This window comes from Sturnira hondurensis, unplaced genomic scaffold (assembly GCF_014824575.4).
Source record: "Sturnira hondurensis isolate 20B ecotype Veracruz unplaced genomic scaffold, ASM1482457v3 Scaffold0015739, whole genome shotgun sequence".
In the NCBI taxonomy this organism is placed as follows: Eukaryota; Metazoa; Chordata; class Mammalia; order Chiroptera; family Phyllostomidae; genus Sturnira; species Sturnira hondurensis.
The window spans coordinates 540,543-558,718 of record NW_028088370.1 but is presented as its reverse complement, the minus strand read 5'-3'; the positions used below and the strand labels follow the sequence as shown (position 1 = coordinate 558,718).

The window sequence follows — 18,176 nt, the reverse complement described above, 5'->3', positions numbered from 1 at the left end:
TTGGGAAGGATCAGGAGCATTTTTATTTATTTTTAAGCCTCATTTGAGGATATTTTTATTGATTTTAGAGTGAAAGGGAAAGAAACTTCAATGTGTGAGAGAAACATTGATCAGTTGGCTCCTGTATGCACCCCGACCAGGGATCAAACCCACAACCTAGGTATGTGCCCTGACTGGGGATCAAACCCACAACTTTTTGGTGTGTGGGATGACATTCCAACCACCTAAGCCAACCTGCCAGGGCACCAGTTTTTGTTTTGTTTTTTTAATAACCAATCAAATTCCCAATCAACTTTCCTGGCTTATGATGGACCTACCCTCTGCTTAGGTTACTATGGCCAAGCACTTCTCGCTGCACCATTTTGACTTCTATTGTGTGTGTACTCACTTCCCCGTTCCCCACCCAAATCAGGTGCTGGACATGGGAATAGAGGGGTGTTAATCCTTGGGGGTGGGAAATGCTGTGATCCTCTGGAGTGTGGGAAACTAGTTTCCTGGTGAGGCAAACTGGTTGATTAAGCTCAATGTCTACTTCCCTCTTTGTTCCCTTTCTTATTAATAATTAGCTATCACCCTGGCTGGTGTGGCTTAGTGGATTGAGTGCCCATCTGTGAACCAAAAGGTTGCCAGTTCAGTTCCCAGTCAGTGCACGCACCTGGGTGGCAGGACAGGTCCCTGGTTGGGGTCATGCAAGAGGCAGCTGATCAATATTCTCTTGCACACTGATGTTTCTCTTCCTCTTTCTCCCTCCCTTCCCCTCTCTTTAAAAATAAAAATAAATTTAAGAAAATAATTAGCTATCTATAACACTTCGCCTTTTCCACCCTTCGCCACGTATACACAGAGACAGGAGCCCAAGCCTCAGACAAGAAGCAGTTTATTGGCAAGGAGACACATGATGTGGCTGTCTGGCCTTGGAGTTTCCCTGGCTTCTCCTTACTCCAGTCCTGCCCTCTCACTTTATCTCTGCTGATGTGCACCAGGACCTGGGCTTGGCACGTAGAACAGAGCAATGTGCCTTCCGCTGTCTCTGGTCTGTTGTGCCAGTGTCCAGCTGTCAGGGTAGGTTTGGGTCCTCTAGGGCAGGTAGGTCTGACCTCTGGCCAAGAGTTTCCTTCCTGGCTAAGACCACGTCCAATGGCCTGAGGCTGGGTACCGCCTGCCATACATCAACACTCTCATCAGAAGGATGATCGAGATGCCCCTGCCTAAATCTGTCACCCTAAATTCCAAGTCTTTGTTGCAGCTCATAAGGGTCAAACAAACCATGGATCAGGATGCTGGTCTTCTGGGACAAGGTTGGGAGGGATCAATTCTTCACAGATTAAGAGGCAGCAGAAATTTAGGGTTCTTTCGGGGCCCTTAGATTAAGACCAGTTTATTAATTCAACAAGTATTTATTGAGTACCTACTGTGTACTAGGCAGTGTTCTAGAAGCTGGGGGTATAGGCCACACTGGCAAGGCCCTTACTGAGCCCAGCTGCTGGGACAGCTTCCTGAGCTTCAAGGTCATTGTCTCCAGTCTCCATCTATCCACTCCTTTCTCCCATTTCTTCCCCTCCCACCTGCTTTCCTTCTCCCTCCCACCACCTCCCAGGCCCTTTCTTCCCTACTTAGGCAAGTACCACCCCTTGGATTTCCTGGGCCTCTACCCTCCCTGTACCCCATCATTCCAGTCCTGCTGGTGGATCCTCTTTGACAGACCTTGCCAGACCATCCCCTGTCCCAAAGGGCCTCAAGACCAGGTGCCCACGCTGGTGCTTGATACGGGCAGAACTGTCACCAAAACCTTTGCCACACTCTGCACACTTGTATGGCTTCTCCCCAGTGTGTGTGCGCCTGTGTTTGACAAGATCTGAGCTCCGGGGGAACTCCTTCCCACAGAAGTTACACACATGGGGCTGGCTGAGTCCAGAGGGCTGGGCCCGGACTCGGGGTCGAGGGGCCATGGGTGCTGGGCCTGGGGAGTTATATGGCCTCAGGAGAGTGGATGGTGGTAGTGGCCGAACCTGTTCACCACGGTGGGTGCGGAGGTGTTTGACTCTGGCTGAGCTGTCAGCAAAACCCTTGCCACATTCAGGGCAGAGGTAGGGTTTCTCCCCCGTGTGCACACGATGGTGTTTCACCAGGTCCGAGCTTCGGCGGAAGCCCTTGCCACACTCAGGGCACTTGTGGGGCTTGTCACCTGTTAGTGGTGGGGGTGGCTCCCCAGCCTGTGGCTCCAAGCCAGGCAGGCCAAAAGGCCCATCACCTGAGTGTGAAGGGCTTCGAGGTGTTAGTGGGGGATTGGTACCAAGAGGAGGCGGGGGTGGACTTGAGCTGGGTGGTGGGCTGGGGATCAGGGAAGCCAGGGGGTAGCCTGGGAAGCCGAAGTCCTGGGGCTCCATGTGAGTCAGGCGGTGGCGGAGAAGGGTGGAGCTGAGGCTAAAGGTGCAGTCACACTCTGGGCAGGCGTGTGGCCTCTCGCCACTGTGGGTGCGGAGGTGCTTGACCCTGGCAGAGCTGTCGGCAAAGCCCTTGCCACACTCAGGGCAGAGGTAGGGCTTCTCTCCTGTGTGCACCCGAAGGTGCTTCACCAGGTCTGAGCCCCGGGCAAATTCCTTTCCACACACATCACAGCCAAAAGGTTTGGGTCCCAGATGACTACGCTGGTGGCTCAGAAGGCTGCAGCTGAGCACAAATCTTTTGCCACAATCAGTGCAAATATATGGCTTGTCCTGGGCTTTTGGTCCCTGTGCAGCTGCCATGGCTGCATGAGATGGCTGCCGCTCTGGCACCATGGGCCGGGGGGGCTGCTCCCCACGGTGTGTCCGCTGGTGCTTTATGCGGGCAGAACTGTCACCAAAGCCCTTGCCACAGATGCCACACTTGTAGGGCTTCTCACCCGTGTGTGTCCTCTGGTGTTTCACCAAGTCAGAACTCTGCCGGAAGCTCTTGCCACATTCACCGCAGATAGTGGGGCGCTCGCCAGCAGGGATCCTGGACCGAGGAATCTTTGGGGGACCCTGAGCTGGCAGTCGAGCTCTGTAGGGCTTTTCACCACTATGAGTTCGCTGATGTTTGATACGGGCAGAGCTATCCCCAAAGCCCTTGCCGCAGACCCCACACTTGTAGGGTTTCTCTCCTGTGTGTGTCCGCTGATGTTTCACCAGATCTGACATCTGCCGAAAGCTTTTGCCACATTCTCCACACACAGCAGCACGATCACTAGCCTGGCCCCAGCGTGATTCTCCCAGGAGCCGGGAGCCTCTGTCTCGAGCCTGAGGTTTCTCTGGTGCCTCTCTCTGGACCCACAAGTCATCCCATGTCTGGATGCCTTGGGGTTTGAGAGAGGCATTTCCTATTTCACGACCTGAGGCCAAATCTTCTTCCTTGAATGCCAAGTCATCCTCCTGTGGGGTATGTTCAAACTCATCCGTCTGAGACATCTCCACATGCTCACCCTCTAGACCTAGGGAAAGAAAAGAGAGTTGTAGACCTGTCCTTAGGCTCAGCTTACGTTCCACTGCAACCTCCCCAGAGGCTTCCTTGACAATCTGTGGTCACAGGGATCTCTGTGAACTTCTTAAGAACTTACTATTGTCTGTGCCTCTCATTAATGATAGTAATTTCCTTTTACCCTGCCCCTAATATGTGCCAATCACTGAACTAAGCATTACTGACCACTTGTAAACTATTCTAGGAGATAATACTGGTACTATGCCCATTTGGAGACTCAGAGAATTTAAGTCATTTGCTCAAGGTTATAAAGTAGTAAAGCCAGGTTTCTAACTCAGGTCTGTCTGATTCCCAAGTCTGTGTTAGTTACTACATTATATTATCTCTATTTGAAAAACCTGTTATTTGCAATTCCAATGATATCTTTTTATATTAGCCCAATCTGTAACTTATTACTTCAGTCGCTCTGTGTTTACCTGACACACACACCTATCCCCTAAGATGCTTAGGGCTGGTAGGAGAGATAAAGTAAAGCAAAACTAACGATACACGTGGGCTCAGAATAACTATGCTGCCACAAGAGAAAGAGAAAATGAAGATATAAGAACAGCTTTCACAGCAAGAAAAAAGTAAACCATGGAGAGGGCTGGAGGTCAAACAAACCATGGATCAGGGTGCTGGTCTTCTGGGACAAGGTTGGGAGGGATCAATTCTTCACAGATTAAGAGGCAGCAGAAATTTAGGGTTCTTTAGGGGCCCTTAGATTAAGACCAGTTTATTAATTCAACAAGTATTTATTGAGTACCTACTGTGTACTAGGCAGTGTTCTAGAAGCTGGGGGTATAGAAGCTGGAAAGGGATGTTGGGACTAGGGGCTGAACTGAACACTAGGCTAAGGCTCTTAATTACTGGGCAAAAAGGAGCTAGGGAGGGAAGACCAGATTAGACCTGGACTAGGATCAGTGTGGCTGCAGGAATGCATCATTGGAGAGAAGAGGGCTGAGGGAAGGCTGTTGCAGCTACCCGGTGAGGCATAATGAGGCCTGAAGTAGTGCAGAGACAGTGAGGACATTGTTGGGGAGGGGGACACAGACCCCTTGAGATGATTCCCTGCCTGGCCTGGTGCACAGCAGGTGCAGAAACATTGACTCCTCAGTCGGTTATTGCTCTTCTCCCCCTCTCTTGGAAGTGCAGTTCATTACTGACTTTTCTAGAGTCCAGCCTCGTAGTCCTCACCCGGCTATTACCTGCACAAGGCGGCGCATCGCCACGAATCTCACCTATTCGGGCACCTCTCAGCTGCTCCCTTCCCTCCGGGCCATGGAGATCCGGATCCCAGGGCTCCACCACGCGCTCCATCACCGGCACGCCACCCTGAGTAAGTGGACAGACACACAATCCGTAGGTCACACAGCCATATGCAGCCCGCGCCCTGCCCCCTCTGCTGGCTGGCGTGAGCACCGGGCAGCATCTGGGTCCAAGGTGCAGGGCGCGGCTCCCAGTGCCCCCACCCCTTGGCCCGCGCCCCTGCACCTGCTGCTCGTTCCGGCAGGCAGCTATCCCTCGCCTTCTGGCCGCCTCCGGCTCCACCACCCCGGTGCTCTCCGGAGCTCCTTGGCGAGGCTCAGGTGCCCGAACCACCGACAGACAGCTCTAGGATGCGGTCTCTGCGTTCAACCGGGGGTGGGAGGGGGTCTCGGCCCCCAGCGTCCCTAGGGCGCCACTGTGGGCGGGGACGGGAAGCGGAAGAGCTGGGCCGCACCGAGCCGCTCTAGGACCTGGAGGAGCTGCACGCCGTTAGGGGCCCACCGGTCCGCCTCAGCTCGGTGGTCGGTGGGTGGCCGCGTGCCACAGGGAGGGCTACTCTAAGCCCAGGACGACGGTGCGAACTCAGTGGTATTAACCGTGTGCCTCCTGGGCTAGAGCTGGGTGATGAGGGCCGAAGGCTGTTCCTAGTTGTCGCTGTGTCTGTGTCGAGCCACCCCGTGGACCTGTGGGGTCGGCTGACAATGCTAAACACCCCGACCTGGAGAGACAAAGAGATCTAAAGATGGTCCCAGGGAAAGGAGGGGGGGAAGACCCAGGCAGACAAAGGGCGGCAGAGACCTCAGATGGGGCGGAGGCGGGGCTCTGAGACGCAGGAAACAAAGCAGGGCCAAGTAAGACTAAAGAAACAAAGCGGGGCTGGTCGGGGAAGCTGTGGGGGATGGGCTTGGGGAAGGGGAGCCACCGAAGTTGGAGGAGAGGTTAGAGGCGAATGCTAATAGGGACGCCTCTGAGGAGAAGCAGGCGGATGGATTCAGACCTGGGTTCCAGAATGGAGACCCTGAGCCAGAGACTCAAAATCGTAACCTGAGAGCATTGAGTCGGAGAAGATGCAAAGGCTGAGAGAGATGAGACAGCGGCAGACCAAAAAAAATCTGAGCTGCCCGAGACAGATATGTAGAAACAGATAAGAGTTGGATAAAAAGTCATTGAAGCTGAGTCAGAGAGCCGCATGAAAAGTCCAGGAGCCGGGAGAGAAACAGGTTTAGAGGCAGAGGAACTAAGACAATGAAACAAGCAGAGACACAAAGAGGACATGGGGAGACTAGGGGACAGGTCGACAGCCCTGCAGAAACCAAGCCGGGAGAGGCTGGAACATTAGTCCCTGTTTTCCAGCTTGTTGGGGTCCTGGCTGGGGCTGTTCCAGGGAACCAGGGGGCACGATCCCCAGTATCTCTACTTTGGGTCCGTGTGCCTTCGGGAAGGAGGAGTGTCTTCGTGTTTCTGATGATGGAGAGGGGTAACCAAATATTAATTCACATTATTAGCAATTCAGTGCTAAGCCAAGAGTTTGGGATAATGAGATAAAATTCAGGTAAGAATTGCCCTTGGGGTGTCAGTTAAGGAACAAACACAAATAGTAAGAAAGAACTATAAGGTGTGAGTTACTCGCACCCATAGTGGGAAAGCAGGAAGAGTTCTAATCTGTGGAAATGAGTCTACTTGATTCTTCGTGCCTGGTATGCATGGATGTTAGACGCAGAAACAAGGACCATAAATTAATCAACAAATACTTAAGGATCACCCACGAATGTCTAGACACTTCCAGCCTTGGAAATGTAAGGAAACTCCTCAGCCCATTAGAGTATGGAAATGTGCGGATGATGTTACGTAAACTGTACTCAAAGTAGCATGCTGCAGAGAGACAGCGAGATACTTCTGTAGAGTTTAGTGGCTGAGAACATTCGTTTGTTTATGTTTGTTTCCTGGCTTTGTCACTTACTATTGTTTGACTGTGGGGAGGTTACTTCTGTTTCCTGAATAGTAAAATGGGAGCAATAATACCTAGTTTGATTATTTATCTTTATTTATTTTTATTTTTTTTTAAGATTTCATTTATTTTTAGACAAAGGAGAAGGGAGGGAGAAACATTAATGTGTGGTTGTCTCTTGCACGCCCCCTACTGGGGGCCTGGCCCCAGGCTAGGCTTGTGCCCTGACTGGAAAGCATACCTGTTGGAAAGCCCGGGCTAAATCCCCTGAGCCACACCAGCCAGGGCTATTTTTTTAAAACTGATTTTAGAGAGAGGAAGAGAGAGAAAGGGAGAGAGAACAAAATGTCAATTTGTTTTTCCACTTATTTGTGCATTCATTGGTTGAGTCTTGTATGTGTCCTGACTAGGGATCAAACCTGCAACCTCAGTGTATCAGGTTGCCACTCTACCCAACTAAGCTACCCAACCAGGACCCATAATACCTAATTTGAATGGCTGAGAATTAATATGTGTAAAACACTTTGCAAAAAATATCAATTATTTCTCCAGCTGGAATAACAGGAAGATGTGGCATTTTTGACCTGCTACTTCAAGAACATGTAAGATTTCGAAGTCCAGAGTCTAGCTGAAATGGGGGCCGAATGAGGAACTCCAGACAGAGGGAATGAAATGAACAGTGGCCCACATACTAACTGAAAACCTACTATGTGCTAGAAGCTTGAGGTCCAAAGATGGTTAAGACCTACCCTCAAAGAGGGAAACAGAATAGTCTTATTGTAATGTGTCATGAGTTTACATAATAGGAAAGCACCTGAAGCTGAAGATGGTATAGTAACTTTATTCATTTGCACCACAAACATTTTTTGGAGGTCCAAAATGTGCCAGGCACCTGTGCTAGCAAACAGGTAAGAAGATACAAAAGAGCCAACCCTTCCTGGAGAAACCTTTCCCCTAAAGCTGACCAGCCCACATGCCATACTCACTTGCAGAGCTGGCTTTTTAAAAAAGACTTATTTACAGAGAGGAAGGTAAAGAGAAAGAGAGGGAAAGGAACGCTGGTTGGTTGCCTGTAGCACGTGCCCCAACTGGGGACCAGGCCCACAAACCAGTCATGTGCCCTGACTGGGAATTCAACCCATGAATCTTTTGCTTTTCAGGATGACACCGAACCAACTGAGCCACATTGGCCAGGGCAGAGCTAGCTTTAACTCTGAGAGACAAACCCTGGCGTTATTAGGGTTGAATCTGAACCAGGTTTAAAGACACAGAAGCCCTACCAGAAATGCCTGGTGCAGTCATAGGTAGCTATGAAGACACTGCATGATTAAAAACAACCAATCCAGAAGAGTATTAAATGGAAAAACTGCTGTCCACCATGAATCGCCATAGGAAGCTCAAGGTGGGAACTTCCTTTTTCTAAACAAGTCCCAGACCTTATCATATGGATGACTAGGCATGATTTGTTGGAGTTAAAAAGTATATAAGTGGAATATTGTGTCACTATCCATTCTTGTCATCTCTGCACTTAACACAAAGACCAAAGGCAAAGCACCATTTCTACAGAGCAGTTTGTTAGGTACAAATGTCTTAAATATGTGACTTCCTTTGATTCAGTAATTCCTTTTATAGGGATTAGGCCCAAAGAGATGGTGGGAAAAATATACAATGATATTGCCATGAAGATGTTTATCCCAGCTCAACATTGGTTATCATAGTGAAGAATGGGAATCAACAGAAATACTAAACAGCTATAAAAGTAATAATGTGCTCTGGCTGGTGTGGCTCAGGGTACTGAGTGCAGGCCTTTGAACTGAAAGGCCATGAGTTTGATTCCCAGTCAGGGCACATGCCTGGGTTTCCAGCCAGGTCCCCAGCAGGGGATGTGCGAGAGTCTACCACACATTATGTTTCTCTCCCTCCTTTCCCCTCTGTCTAAAATAAATAAATAAAATCTTAAATAATAATAATAATAATAGTAATAATGTAGCCCTGGCTGGTATGGCTCAGTGGATTGAGTGCTGGCCTGTAAATCGAGAGGCCACGAGTCAGGGCACATGCCTGGGTTGCAGGCCAGGTCTCCAGCTGGGGGCATGGGAGAGGCAACAGATTTTTGTATCTCTTGCACATTGATGTTTCTCTCCCTTTTTCTCCCTTCCTTCCCATCTCTTCAAGAGTAAATAAATAAAATCTTTAAAAGAATAATAATGTAGATGTGTCTTTATTATCATAGAAAGATGTATAGAACACATAAAGTGATAAAAATAGGCTTCCAAACAAAGTTAAAGTATGATACTAGTATTGTGAGATTATGAATGGGCCCAAAAACCCCACAGAATTTATTTACAAAAAAAATTGTGTATTTGTTCTTACATGTTTAAACTTCAGTCACCTCCAAAGTACCCTGCATTCAATGCAACACACCTACCGAGATGTTTTTTCCCACTGCTCAAAACAGTTTTTGAACTCATCCATTTTGATGCCTTTTAGTGCTTCCGCCTTTTTTTGTTTCACCTATTCCACATCAGCAGAACATTTCTCTTTGAGGACGTTTTTCATCTGAGGAAACAAAAAACAGTTGTTAGGAGCAAGGTTGGGTGAATAGGGAAGGTGGGGCATGGGGAGGGGTCATGCTCTTTTTGGTCAAAAACTGGGGAACACTCAGTGTGGTATGGGCAGGTGCACGCATAAATCACCCATCATGAAATGGGCGAAGTGTTGAAAGAGTCTTAAAAAAAAATTTGCTGAAGCCGAACTCAGCCTCTCACAACAACACCAAATGGTACAGATACAGATGGGTTCCCAGAACATTCATTTAGTGAACCTTTAAAAAAAGAAAGCAAAATGGGGTTATATCATGGCAGTGATATTAGATGTAAATTTCTCTTTTTAAAAAAATTTATTTCTATATATTTTAAATATTTTATTTATTTTTTTTAGAGAGGGGAAGAGAGAGAGAAAGAGAGGGAGAGGAACATCACTGTGTGATTGCCTGTCACACACTCCCTACTGGGGACCTGGCCTGCAACCCAGGCATGTGCCCTGACCGAGAATTGAACTGGGGAGCCTTTGATTTGCAGGCCAGCACTCAATCCACTGAGCCACATCTGCCAGGGCTTTAGTTCTATTTTTTAAATATATTTTATTGATTATGCTACTACAGTTGTCCCATTTTTCCCACCATTATTCCCCTCTGCCCTGCACCTCCCCTCCCACCCTTATCTGCCCCCACCCCCTTAGTTCATGCCCCTGGGTTGTATATATAAGTTCTTTGGCTTCTCTATTTCCTATACTATTCTTAACTTCCTCCTGTCTGTTTTATACCAACCATTTATGCTTCTTATTCCCTGTACCTTTTTTCCCATTCTACCCCTCCCCCTCCCTGCTGATAACTCTCCACATGATCTCCATTTCTGTGATTCTTTCTGTTCCTGTTTTAGTTGTTTGCTCTGTTTGTTTTTGGTTTTGTTTTTAGGTTCAGTTGTTGATAGTTGTGAGTCTGTTGTCATTTTACTGTTCATAGTTTTGATCTTCTTTTTCTTAGATAAGTCCCTTTAACATTTCATGTAATAAGGGTTCGGTGATGATGAACTCCTTTAACTTGACCTTATCTGGGAAGCACTTTATCTGCCCTTCCATTCTAAATGATAGCTTTGCTGGATAGAGCAATCTTGGATGTAGGTCCTTGCCTTTCATGACTTGGAATACTTCTTTCCAGCCCCTTCTTGCCTGCAAGGTTTCTTTTGAGAAATCAGCTGATAGCCTTATGGGAACTCCTTTGTAGGTAACTGCCCCCTTTTCTCTTGCTGCTTTTAAAATTATCTCCTTATCTTTAACCTTAGTTAATGTAATGATGATGTGCCTTGGTGTGTTCTTCCTTGGGTCCACCTCTGGGACTCTCTGAGCTTCCTGGACTTCCTAGAAGTCTATTTCCTTTGCCAGATTGGGGAAGTTTTCCTTTATTTTTGTTCAAATGAGTTTTCAATTTCTTGTTGCTGTTCTTCTCCTTCTGGCATCCCTATAATTTGGATAATGGAATGTTTCAGATTGTCCCAAAGGTTTGTAAGTCTCTCTTCATTTTTTCAAATTCTCGTTTCTTCATTCTGTTCCAGTTGGATATTTCTTTTTCTCTTTTGTTCCAAATCATTGCTTTGAGTCCTGGTTTCCTTCTTGTCACTGTTGGTTCCCTGAATATTTTGCTTTATTTCATGTTGGGTATCTTTTGATTGTTTTTTTATTGTTCGACCAAGCTCAGTCCGTTCTGTGAGCATTTTGATTACCAGGGCTTTAAATTCTCCATCAAATAGGTTGGCTTTCTCCTCATTACCTAGGTCTCTTTCTGAAGTTTTGCTCTGTTTTTTCATTTGACCCAAATTTCTTTGTCTTGGTGCCACTGATAAGTTATAAAGGGGCGGGATGGTTCACCTGGGACGAGCAACCACCCTTCCAGTGCTGCGGTGCTGCCTGTGCAGGAGGGGCCAGAGGCGGAACAGTGCAACTGGCCAACTAGTCTCCAGTGCACTTTCCAAAGAAGTCCTGTGTGAGACTGGGAGCTTCTCTCACCGCCACAACCACCGAGGTCCACAGTCAGCTCTGAGTCTCAGTTTCACCTTCAGCCATCCCTGCCCGCGCGTCTGCTGCCTCACCGTGTTTTTTCTCAGCTGTCCCGGCCTGCACAGCCTTGTTGGAATTCTCTCTGTCCACCCGTCCTACTGGTCAGGTGGTTCTGGTTGATTTTTTTTTGTAATTCCTTGGTTGTTAGAGTTCCATGCAGTTTGATTTTCTGGCACTTCTGGTTGTTTATTGATTTTAGATTGGTTGTTCGCCTCCTTTTGGTTGCATGAGGAAGTGAAGGGTTTCTACCTATCCCATCTTGGCTGGAACTCTTTTTTCCTTGGCTTCTTGAAAGACTGTTTGTCCTCTCTTACACTACGTCAGCAACAATGCTTCCACACTCCCTTTTGGCTGTTTCTGTCTCCCCGGAGGACGGTGACCTTGAGTGATTCACTTTGTTTGGATGCTCAGTAACTGATGTGCAAGAACCATCGCTAGGTTTGAGCTGGTGGCGCTGTCACACCCCTCAGCTCATGTGACAGCAATAACGAGCAGCCTGTGTGAGCCCGCCTCGTCCACCAGGCACTGTACTAAAAGCTTTTTGCGTATTAGAGCGCGTAGTCTTCATCATGACCCTATTATGTAGACTTTATTAACGGTGCCATTAACAGATAAGGAAACTAAGTCACGGGTTAAAGTAAAATGCTCATGGTCACACAGCTAGTAAAATGACACAGCTCTTCATGTTTCTATAACCAGATGAAGTTTGCACAACTTCTGTGAGTTCAGTGTGGCAGACGTTTCCAATCCCATTTGGTAGATGAGGAAAGTAGGGCCCAAAAAGGTGATTGTTCCCAAGGCTACGTGAAGGGATCAATACTAGAAATGAAGTTGAAGTAAAGGTAAGATATACACATGGCAACATGGATAAATCTTTTTTTGATCCTCACCTGAGGATATTTTTATTGATTTTAGAGAGGGAGGGATGGGGAGAGAGAGAGAAGCATCAGTGTGAGAGAGAAACATCAATTGGTTGTCTCCCATATGTTCCCCAATTGAACCTGCAACTCAGGTGTGTGCCCTGACTGGGGACTGAATCAGTAACCTTTTGGTGTACAGGTGATGCTTCAACCAACCTAAGAAACTGGCCAGGGCAACATAGATAAGTCTTAAAAAATAGTGCTGAATGAAACAATGAACAGAAATGTATATTCACATGTATGTATTTACATATATAAAATGATTTGCATAAACATGTACCATATACTACACACTTTTCAAAATTCATATACAAACCCCAAAAATTACTCATTAAGCTCAGTAGAGTGAAGAGGGGACGGGGTGAGCTGTGAGGCTGTATTAGTCTGTTCAGGTTGCCAGAACAGAATACCATAGACTGAATCTTAAACAGACATTTATTTTTGAGTTCTGGAGATTGGAAGTCCAAATTCAAGGTGCCAGCAGGGCTGGTGCTGGTGAGGCCTTCCTTCCGCGGTTGCAGACAGCCATCTTCTCACCGTGTCCTCTCATGGCTGCTCCTCCCTGCAGAGAGAGGTTGCTGTGTCCCTACTTCCGACTCCAGACCTATCGGATCAGGATCCCCCTCTTGTGGCTTCATTTCACCTGAATCACCTCCTTAAAGGCCCTATCTCTAGATACAGTCACTTTGGGGGTTAGGGTTTCAACAAATAAATTCTGGGGGAACACAAGTCAGTCACTGGCTAAAAGGGGAATAATAAATCCATAGGAAGTGGAGAAAGAAAAGAGGACTGAAGTAAGCGTCAGCCGGATCAAGCAGGCCCTTGTAGCCTTAGTACAGAGACGAGCCTTAAAGGCTCAGGGTGGTCACCAAGTTCCCAAATGCTAAGGCCAATTTGTACATAACAGATTAACTCCAAATTTCATGTCATCCGAAACTATTCTGAGTCCTGATAACAAAGTGGAATGTGTGTATTTCATTTTACCATTAAGAACATGGAGTTCAGAGAGGCCAAATGACTTGCCCAAGATCCCACAGGAGGTGGAGGTTCTTTCTGACTTTAAAGCAAGGCTCCTTTTACACGTCCTACAGCCTCCCAGCCTCTGGTCCTAACCGACTTCATTTATTGATTCCTTTATGCTTGCATTCATCTAGTGTACTGTCTATCGGCACCTTCTTTGTGCTAGGCTCTATGTAAGACACTGGGGATAGAGAAATTAGGAAAACATGGTGCCTGTGTTTAGAAAGCTCAGCCATGAATAGAAGAGACATTCAGGTAAGCAAATGTGGTCAAGGAGGGGCGGGTTAAAGGTGCTGGGAAGTCTAGAGGAGGGAAAATGACTCTGCCTGGGGTAATTGCGGAAGATTTCAAAGGACAAAGAGTACTTTGAAGCAAACCCTTGAAGGATGAAGAGTTCATCTGGTGCAAAAGGGAGAAAAGCTCAATATGGGCAGAGTCTAGGATGTGGGCACTTGCTAAGGGCGAGTGAGTAATGGGGTGATGAGGCCAGATGGGGAAGGCTTTGGCTGCCAGGTCAGAAGTTTGGTTTGTTTCTGAGGTCACTGGGGAACCCTAGAAAGGTTTCAAGCAGGGGAACACATTGGCCAGGATTTCAGGGAAGGTCTTTCTGACTGTGTTGTCCAAAGATCTGATGTCTTTTTAAGGATCCACTGCATTAAAAAGAAATCCACTGTGTGAGCTGGCAGGAAAAACTGATGGCCCCTCCCACCTCTTATCCCATTATTGGCTTTTGACCCACACAGACCTAGGATCTTTTTTTTTTTTAACCATCCCTGTCAAAGCTTTGTCTCACAGCTAGAGAGACTATCCTCCTTCCTTCCTCTCTGCCTATACCTCACCTCGCACCAGAGTGACGTGTGGGACAATGGGGCTTGGGAGAAAGGTGTGCAAAGAAAGGAGGGGTTGAAGGATCCTATAGGGGTAATGGGCAAAGGGATCCAGATGGTGAGGACCCCAGGTGTTCTTGGTCTTGGCTTTCCTTGGGCAAGTTAACGCCTCTCAGCTTCCTATATTGCCCGCCCCCTTCTTTGCCGCACTCAACTTCCTGCCCCACCAGAGGAAGTGGGGAGAGACAGCAGGTGCAGCAACAGCTAGCGGGGCCATGGTGAGTCCTTATGCCCAGGAATCTAGGCATCTCTGCCCCTAGCTCCAACCGCCAGGGTAGCCAGGCCCGGGTCAGTCCACAGAAGGTCTGACTTCTCCTAGTCCTTGAGATCAGGTTCTACTGGTGGCCCTGTCTGCTACTCCCAGCAGCCTCATATTGTTTACCCTCCACCAACAGGACAAGGAATATGTGGGTTTTGCAGCCCTCCCCAACCAGCTGCACCGCAAGTCCATCAAGAAGGGGTTTGACTTCACGCTGATGGTGGCAGGTCTGGGTGTTTTTGAGAGGGGACTGGTGGTGGGTCCTCAAGAGACCCTGGCTGTCCCCTCACTTGAGCAATTGGGCCTGACCTATCCCACAGGGGAGTCAGGCCTGGGGAAATCCACCCTCATCAACAGCCTGTTTCTCACCAACCTCTATGAGGATCGGCAACTGCCAGAGGCCAGTGGTAAGACCCATTTCCTCCTCTCCAGGTGCTGTGTCCCCTTCCTACATCTCCAGGCTACACTCTCTTCCTTTCCATCTGGGTCTCCCATGACTTTCTGGGGGCACTCAGGCAGCTCACTGTTCACTGACATGGTTTCCTCCCCTGAAAAAAATAGGTGGGGGTGACTGTGATACTGAGAAAGGAAATTAGTCCTGCTTCAGACCCCTACCCAGTTTCCCAATCTCTTCCCACAGCTCGCTTGACACAAACGCTGACTATTGAGCGTCGGGGTGTGGAGATTGAAGAGGGGGGTATTAGGGTGAAGCTGACCCTGGTGGACACACCTGGCTTTGGGGACTCCATGGATTGCTCAGACTGGTGAGGTGTGGGGGAGGGAATGAGGGCTAGGCTTCCAAAACGCCTACCCTGTGGAGGCTGAGGGGTCAGTTATAGGGCTGGTCTGCCGTGGTCTCCCACCCACCCTGACCCAAATATGGGGGGCCTGTTTCTGATGGCCACATGGCCCAGAGTGCCCTGTGCTTCCCAACACCTCACTATGACTCTGCCAGTTTCCTAATTTCTTTGGTTGGAGACAAAGGAACTACTTCCCACCCCCGCAGACCTGGCTAGCCTTGCCCTCTTCCTCACCATGTGGCCTCCAATCTGATCACAGTTCTCTCCTCTCCCCAAACCCCAGCTGGCTGCCCGTGGTGCGCTTCATTGAGGAACAATTTGAGCAGTATCTTAGGGATGAGAGTGGCCTGAACCGGAAGAACATCCAGGATTCCCGTGTCCACTGCTGCCTCTACTTCATCTCACCCTTTGGCAGGGGGTCTGGAGGGCACTCTGGGCGTTGGGGCATTTGTGGGGGTTTGGGGGGTGTCTTTGTACCTTGACACCAAACCCTGACCAATCCCTGGGTGCAGGCTCCGGCCTCTAGATGTGGCCTTTCTTCGGGCGGTGCACGAGAAGGTCAATATCATCCCAGTCATTGGCAAAGCAGATGCCCTGGTGCCTAGGGAAACCCAGGCCCTCAAGCAGAAGGTGTGTGGTGACTTCTGACCTTGGACCCTACATGAAGCCAAAAGTGATGATTAAACCTGAACTCAGCTTTGACTTATTTGATCTTGGGGTGGTTTCTTGGAGCATGATGTATGATGCTATAGTGTTAAAGAAAATTTCTTTATTCTTTCCTCAAAAGTTGTTTAACTGAATTTATCAGGGCAACATTATTAAAATTATCTAGGTTTTCAGGTATATAATTCCACAGTACATCGTCTGTGTATTGCATTGTGTTTGCCACCCCAAATCGTCTCTTTCCATTACCCTTTAATCCCACCTTTACCTTCTTCTATCTCCCCCACTGCCCTAGAGAGTTTCTGAGGAAGGTCAGTAGTAAGGTGCCTGAGGGAACTGTCTCTGGAGCCTCAGAATGGGATCTCTGGGCTGGATGCTTAGCCAAGTCCTGTTGGCGGGTAGAGGCGTAGAACGATGACCCTCACGCCCAGGGTCTTCAGAGCCCCATTCTGCTGTTCCTGCTTATGTCTCTATCTCCTAGTATTTTGGTATCTGCCTCATCTTAGAATCTTTCCAGGCCTCTGAAGAATCTTAGAATCTTTCCTTGGCTGTTAGGGTACCTTTGTTTCAGTTTTCAGCATCTATGTCTGTCTCATTATCGCTGAGATTTTGGTTTTGGTCATCCTGATGTTCATATCTCACCATCTCCGTCTTTCACGTCCTCCTGTCTCTGACTTCCTGGTATGTGTATCTGAATCCATCTCTGGACATGCATTGTCTGTTGCTCACAGCCTCTGTGAAGTTACTCACTGTCTCCATACTTGTTTTCTCCGAGAGATCCGGGACCAGTTGAAGGAGGAGGAGATCAACATCTACCAGTTTCCTGATTGTGATTCTGAAGAGGATGAAGACTTCAAGAAGCAGGATGCAGAGATGAAGGTGCGGAGGAAGGGAGGAAGCGAGGAAACGAGGAAGCAGGGGAGGCAGATGTGGAGATAGAGGCTGAGAAAGAAGCTTCTGCCTTGGAGGTTGATCCCTGACTACTGCCCTCTAGGAGAGCATCCCTTTCGCAGTTGTTGGTTCAAGTGAGGTAGTGAGGGACAGCGGGACCCGACCAGTGAGGGGACGCCACTACCCCTGGGGAACCGTGGAAGGTAAGTCCAGGCACACCGTTCTGAGGCCACCTCCAAGTCAACCGCACCCAATATGTGATAATGGGGTGAGCTCTGGTCTTGGAGGTTCTAGGAGCCAAATGAGAGTTCCTTGAGCTGGCGGGTGCGGAACTTCCCCTGGGGTGGGGGCAGCACTGCAGAAAGATCCCACCCAGCTCCCTGAGGCACGCGGTACGTCCCCCAGTGGAGAATCCACATCACTGCGATTTCCTGAACCTGCGTCGGCTGCTGGTGCAGACACACCTGCAGGACCTGAAGGAAGTGACACACGATCTGCTCTATGAGGGCTACCGGGCCCGCTGCCTACAGAGCCTGGCCCGACCTGGGGCGCGCGATCGAGCCAGCCGTAGGTGAGAGTTGGAGCTGATTCCTAGGTGCTTCCAAAGCCTCGCTCTCACATCCGTGACCCCACCTTCACCCTCCAGACCTCTCTCCCAAAGTCTTTCCCCACCCACTTTTGGCTTTAATGTCAAGAACCAGGAGGACACTCCTCTTGGAGTCCAATCTGGTTGCAGACACAACCACAGGCCCCGCCCTTGATTCTTGTTCCTTTTTCCTACCCCCAGTAAGCTTTCCCGCCGGAGCACCACGGAGATTCCGCTGCCCATGCTGCCTCTGGCTGAGACAGAGAAATTAATCCGCGAGAAAGACGAAGAGGTGAGCAAACACCTCACCTCCCCTGTCCTCTTTGAAAAAGTCCCTCTCTGGCCTCGGCCAGCCCCATCGCCTGCAATCTTTTCCTGCACAGCTGCGTCGCATGCAAGAGATGCTGGAGAAGATGCAGGCCCAGATGCAGCAGAGCCAGACTCAAGGGGAGCAGCAGGACGCTCTCTGAGGCCCCCGCCGGTGTGTAGTTTTACTTTGGCTCAGTCTTGGGGCCGTCTCTTGTCCAATTCCCGAGCCCCAGGTTGCTTTGCCGCCTACTCTGGAAGTCTACAGAAGCACCGGGTTCTCCAGCTAAAAAGTTCTCCCAGTCCCAGTGTAGTCCTGCCTTTGGCCCTGCTCCCACTGTCCTCCCCCGCCCCGCCCACTTCGGGACCCAAGCTTCCAGCCCAGCCCCCTAACCACCTGACCACACCATCCCCGCCCTGCCCCTTGACATCAAACTCTGTCTTCTATAAAACTGTTTCCTGAGGCCAAGCGTCTTCTCTTTCCCAGTGGGAATAAGCGGCGGACACTGTGGGTGCAGTTTTCATTCAGGCCTTCA

At 49.0% G+C, this 18,176-nt stretch overlaps 2 protein-coding genes across 5 annotated transcripts; one reads left to right on the top strand and one right to left on the bottom strand.

The window, feature by feature from the left end:
* Positions 1–859: 859 nt before the first annotated feature.
* ZNF48 (zinc finger protein 48) lies at positions 860–5,171 on the bottom strand. Of its 2 annotated transcripts, none has more exons than XM_037065446.1 (3): positions 5,006–5,171; positions 4,686–4,812; positions 860–3,451 (listed from the first exon to the last, which is right to left on the bottom strand). In XM_037065446.1, the coding sequence occupies exons 2-3, from the start codon at positions 4,795–4,797 to the stop codon at positions 1,668–1,670; spliced, it is 1,896 nt and encodes a 631-aa protein (XP_036921341.1). In that variant the 5' UTR covers positions 4,798–4,812; positions 5,006–5,171; the 3' UTR covers positions 860–1,667. The 2 variants fall into 2 exon arrangements, with proteins under 2 accessions (XP_036921341.1, XP_036921342.1); XM_037065447.1 differs by having other exon boundaries at positions 4,719–4,812; positions 5,006–5,170.
* A 9,099-nt stretch (positions 5,172–14,270) lies between these two features.
* On the top strand, positions 14,271–18,104 carry SEPTIN1 (septin 1). 3 transcript variants are annotated; one of them, XM_037065442.1, is made up of 11 exons: positions 14,271–14,353; positions 14,531–14,621; positions 14,715–14,801; positions 15,035–15,158; positions 15,478–15,612; positions 15,707–15,824; positions 16,635–16,736; positions 16,852–16,951; positions 17,154–17,319; positions 17,536–17,626; positions 17,718–18,104. In XM_037065442.1, exons 1-11 carry the CDS (start codon positions 14,351–14,353, stop codon positions 17,802–17,804), a joined length of 1,104 nt encoding a protein of 367 aa, XP_036921337.1. In that variant the 5' UTR covers positions 14,271–14,350; the 3' UTR covers positions 17,805–18,104. The 3 variants fall into 3 exon arrangements, with proteins under 3 accessions (XP_036921337.1, XP_036921335.1, XP_036921336.1); XM_037065440.1 differs by having other exon boundaries at positions 14,349–14,438; XM_037065441.1 differs by lacking the exon at positions 14,271–14,353 and adding an exon at positions 14,361–14,423.
* The last annotated feature ends 72 nt before the right edge of the window (positions 18,105–18,176 follow it).